This window comes from Sphaeroforma arctica (genome assembly GCF_001186125.1).
Source record: "Sphaeroforma arctica JP610 unplaced genomic scaffold supercont1.1105, whole genome shotgun sequence".
Lineage (NCBI taxonomy): Eukaryota > Ichthyosporea > Ichthyophonida > Sphaeroforma > Sphaeroforma arctica.
Genome location: NW_014039453.1, coordinates 3,108 through 8,707, shown reverse-complemented (window position 1 = coordinate 8,707; position 5,600 = coordinate 3,108). Strand labels below are relative to the sequence as shown.

At 41.8% G+C, this 5,600-nt stretch overlaps 1 protein-coding gene across 1 annotated transcript; it reads right to left on the bottom strand.

Moving 5' to 3' along the window:
- Window positions 1-1,785: 1,785 nt before the first annotated feature.
- Window positions 1,786-4,510, bottom strand: SARC_09996 (guanine nucleotide-binding protein G(q) subunit alpha; the record flags this gene model as incomplete). Its single annotated transcript, XM_014295969.1, has 4 exons — window positions 1,786-2,130; window positions 2,768-3,026; window positions 3,498-3,658; window positions 4,329-4,510. Coding segments are annotated over 4 exons (947 nt in total), but the record flags the coding sequence as incomplete, so codon positions are not given.
- Between the last annotated feature and the right edge of the window lie 1,090 nt (window positions 4,511-5,600).

Below are 5,600 nucleotides of genomic sequence, written 5' to 3'. Positions count from 1 at the left end.
TATATATATATGCGTGTGTGTGTGTGTGTTTATGTATGTAATGTCTTGCATATGTATATTTTTGTAGATAAGAGATTTTTAAGTGTGTATATAATTTATGAGCAAATAAACATACGTGCATGTATAATTGATATTTATAATAATGCTACAATACGAATCTTTTATACCCTGGCACTCGTAGCAAAACTATTCTCGAATTATTTCGCTGTCTTCTGTTATATAGCTGATTTCCCATCCACATTTCTATTCATTTGCTTGTTTCAGGGAAAGTGCTGAGCTCATGTAACATGGCGTTTGGTGCTTGGGTGCTAGGCTCTATGGCCTCATGGTATGTTGCATCGCACTGTAAATTTATTAAGAATCTCGATTGTTTTTCTAAATACCTGTCTTCTTTGCTATACAGTTATCGAATCATTGGTATCCTTCAGGTGTATATAAATTTGAGTTCGACGTTCATTCTCTGTTTTGCAATCGGCCTAAACCTCGATGTCTTGTGTGTCGTGGTAGTTGCGTGAGCGATCACGACTCCGGTACACTGATTCAGTGTATATCTTCCCTGGTTGCCTACAGCTTGATGTGTTTATAATTTCCGCTTGTTATTGATGAGCTCAACTATTACTATCTTTGCAGGGAATATTGTCGATATAACTTCCGTAAGGAGAGGCTAGCAGCTCAACAAATTGTCCATGACCTCAAACAGAAACAGGCGAAGCAAGATGCCGTGACACCATATAACCCAGAAGTAAAAGATTAAGCCAAAAGATTAAAAGTATCCGACCTCGACAGCTATCCTCTGTGGGATTTATCTCCGCAATTAGTACACTCAAGCGAATACGCAAAAGGCGATAACATACCGCTGCAACTAAACAACACAGCTCATTTGGATCTCTTGAGCGCTCCTTGCACTGCATACGAGAAATATGTCAGTAACAGACTGCAGTCATATTATGGTCTAGCAAAGTATGCCGGCTAGATGTTGGACGCAAGTAATCTCTCATTGATAGTAGCATATGCCGGGCGGTTATTCTTTTTAAAACAAAATCTCTATTCCTTAGCATGCCAAATTCTGCTACCATCAAGCGACAAACAGACAACAGACAAACATGCATGCACTTGCAGTACTACTGCCTTGTGTAGCCAACAATATCGATTATAAAATTACATAGTACACTCGGATTGCTTGGAAATCTACTTATGCTACGATGTCAAATTAAACAAATACCTATTTAAAAAATATATCAACCCCGCTCTGTAGCAATATGGCGTATCCCAACCTTGCAAGCTACTTTGGCAGCGCCATTCAACTGGGGCGAAAATATACAGGGGTGCTCCTATACATTGGTAAATATCACACAGCACATACTTCACACCTAGTCCTTCTTCCGAACACTTCAACAGCTAGTAATGAATGTAGCGCAGAGTTCTTGAGCTACTGTTATCCACATTGAAGAGCCCCACGACCCGAATAACGTAACATCAATAAAACTGACTTCTGATGATTGCCGTTTATCCGATATAAGAAAACCATTCAAAAGCGAGATCGTTCTGATGAATACGCAGACATAAAGCCTGCTTTTTCCGCCCATACTACACCGAAATTCCTTGCCATTGCGCAAAGCCTGTGTTGTGCTGAACTGTGCTGGAATGAACGATTGTCACGTACCATGTTAGTCAGTTTGCTATTTCTAGTACTGCCTTCTTTTAATAATTTATCTTCAGGGCCGCGAGTCCGACATCTATACAACGTACTAGAACCTTAACCCCCCTATATTGGCATGCAGCCCTTTATATGAGATTGTAGTTCTTTAGGTTGTTCTGCAAGATGGTGTCTCGCACCGCCGCAAACACAAATTCGATGTTCTTTGTGTCTGTGGCGCAGGTGAAATGCGAATAGATTGTTTTGTTGGCCTGTCGGTTAAGCTGAAAAAAGGTATTCAGAATAAATATTTTGATCGCATCTGAGTCGTCGTCGTGCCCTTCGTATTCGGGAAAATAGTCGGCGAAATTCGACAGATATATCTTCTCCTCGAACAGATCTGTTTTGTTCAAAAATAGGATCATAGACGTATCCACGAACCACTCGTAGTTCACAATGTTATCGAACAGAGCCACACTCTCTCGCATTCGACTCTGTAGGGGCCGGGTTGCAAAAAAAAAAATGATGAAAAATGAGAATAAGAATATAGAAATATTGTTTGATCGAGAGCACCTTTTGCAATGTCAAACAGCGCATTGTTCGAGATCATATATAATTCGAATCAGATCCACATCTCAGTGCTAACAAAATCGTGAATAGATATCCCATCACGGGTAAATACTCGAGTATACAGTTCGCAGCGTAAACGTGAGCAAGCGCTCTGTGCGAGGAACCCTGAGTGATCTCTCCTCTAGAGAAAACCCTGCGCAGAAACCTCAATACGCTGATATAATACAAAAGCACATACACACAAAAGATAAAAATGTAAACCAAAACTAACCTGATTTAAAAAATCAAATCAGATTCATATCTCAGTACGAATAATTCAGACAATGGATATTTCAGTACGATAGAATACTCGATTATATAGTTCTCAGCATAGACATATGCGCAAGTTCTATGCGAAGAAATTACAAATATGCGAAGAAATTACAAATCGTCCCTCTACTAGCGAAAAGCCGTGCGCAGAAACCCCAATACTGCAACAAACTTACGCTGGTAAGCTACAAAAGTAGGTACACACAACACATGACGTACACACAAAACATGAAAATATAAACCGAAACTAACCTGATTGTTATCTTCAAATAATACTTGATCATACTCACTGAGCGCCACAATGAAAATCATCGACGTGACATCCGTAAAGCAATGGATCCACTTCCTTCTTTCTGACCTTTGGCCTCCAACATCGACCATCCTAAAATTTACGTCTCTCGTTTGGAACGTTATATCTATAATACCGGTTGTCGGCGCACGCGACCTTAGCACGTCTTGTTCCGTGGGCACGTAGTCGGATTGACATATGCGATCGGCCCCTTCAAAGTAACTGTCAAATATAACATGACAGTATTAATAAAGCGTGACCGCCTCGATAGCATGATGAATGCAAACAGCCGAACACATGACGGAGAAGCATGGCAGCACAGTAGCGAGAGAGAAGAGTGTGTTTCTAAGTCGATGCACGCTAATGAATCGACAGTTGTGAGCGCTATCAGATGTCGACGCACACAAAAAATGAACATACTAACAGGTGCACACAGATGGGATATGAACATAAACCAGATAGAACTTGCAACCTTGCTTTGCTTCTCACAGCAGTATCATACACCGTATTCAAATTATACCAAAATAGAGACGTCGATCATAGAACGGGTCGCACTTTACAAACAAAGCACATAGTCTAACTCTGCCGGCCGGGGTAAATAAAGCCCAATCTCGAATTCCAATGAACTCAAAATGCATCCAGGATGAAACGATAAATGAAAATACGGAACGAACATAAATAAACATGACTTACTATTTCGCTGAATCGTTCAGTTGAAACCTATTTCGTTTTTGGTATGCTTTTTGGATGCTTTCCGCCTTCCACAGGGCATTTACTGAGTTTAGAAATTCTGGGCCCAGGCAATACAAATCGTTGACCTGTTTCTCGCACTTCTTTATATAATCCGCGTGCGGCTGGTTTAAGGTAAAAGTATAAGATGACACGCATGAGCGCCGATGACTGCGAACGTGATGTGGTGCGAGATGCATATAAACCAGAACTGTACAGCTACATATTAACCAAATTCTTGAAACGGACTATAGCTTATACACCCCGGGGGCCTGCTTAGCGCCTATTAGAAGCGTAAAACCTCGCACAATAATTGCCCAACATATTATTAGATGAACTACAATAATAGACGTACACATGCATTAGCCCGATACAGATTGCGAATACCTAATTTGCAATAGCTCGATTCATATTGTCCTGCATATGCCACACCAAATTCCCCCAATCCGACCATATCGCCATATTTTAGGCCCGCTCCCCCTAGAGCGACTATAGAGCAACGAATCGAGTGCAACAAATCGAACGCAAAACCAACTATGTCAATTACAACCAAGCAGCCAAGCTAGATATATACCGTCGATACTGAGCTCAGCGCCATAGTATGTCACAATGACACCAGACTCGCGTTTCAACTGAAAGTATGTAACAAGAACTGGCAGCACAGCACCCATGGGGGCCTCAATTCATCAATGCGGACACTTATCACAAACCTAAGGCTTGCTGTAAGTATACTGTCGACAGCGTCACTTAGACACAAGCCAACACGTTTACGCAGATAAGTTCCTATTGACATACCTGTATGTCCTCCTCCAGTTCTATCCCCAAATTATCCGTAGCGACCACTAAGGCCTGCATCGATCGCAATATATTCATAGCAATGATGGGAACGACTTCCAGTTTCTCTTCTATTGAGTATCCACCACCATGAATGATTTTCATTTGCTTTACAATCGTGCTCTTGCCCGACTCTCCCGCCCCTGTAACCGGCAACAGGTGCAAGTGCGAGTGTGTGAGATGCATTCAATTCAAGTCCAGTATTGGGCCTCAAGTCATCCGTCAGTCATCCGAACTGCTCAAAACCAAAACCCCCACAATTACCCCAGGAGAGCACATGCAACCTCCTCCCCATTGTCAGTTCACCTAATGACACGGTGTTCCTGACTTCCAGAAACCTTGCACTATGGCCTAAACATGTGATGCGGGGGGCACGAATGCACGCTTCAGTTGGAAACGAAACACACAAATCAGTCGGAAACTTTCACTTTGTCTATAGAAACGATACAAAGATACTTCACAGCTCATCCTCAGATGATATCACAACTTAAATTCAGCTTTTCAACGACTTGGTCTATGTGAAACAGCTATGTTTGCATCCATCGTCAAACACACTAGACATGAAATGGTCACATCTGCCCTGAGGTGCTTCGCGCTGACCATGGCAGTGAAATTTAACATAGGTATCCATAAGTGGTAGGCGTAGCACTGACTAGGCTCAACTACCAATCTACTAACCCACTAACCCAACTCATCATCACTTTTAACAGAGCACTTTTTGGTTAAATAACGCACGACAGGTCCAAGCCTGGCAACCTAAAAATCACTGTAAAACAATATAGTCATTCCGTATACTAATCAATGCACTATACTGTAGTCCGAATGTGAAGCGCGCGAACGGTAGAAGCACTTACTTCACAAAGACAATCTCCTCGAAATCGATACAATCGAAAGTCTAATCCGTATTTGAATCTCAAACTACTATGAAATCTTATTTCGATTTGACCGCTAACGTATAGACGTCAATGGAGAGTGTGATTTACCTATCAAAGAACGGTATCGCACCTTGAAAGCACCCGCCAGACACAACAATATATGTACTGAAATGCTCCTATGTTTATAGCATAAAGGTCCACGCAAACCACTACAGGTTGACGGCACTCTTGCTCGAACCGCACGATCTGAATTATTCTACTAGTATAGAACTCTTAATCTAAGCTCACGACAGAAAGCTCACAACAATGCACCACAGAAATATGTCACCTAGGCTGCCTCAGCCAAAGCATCACCAAG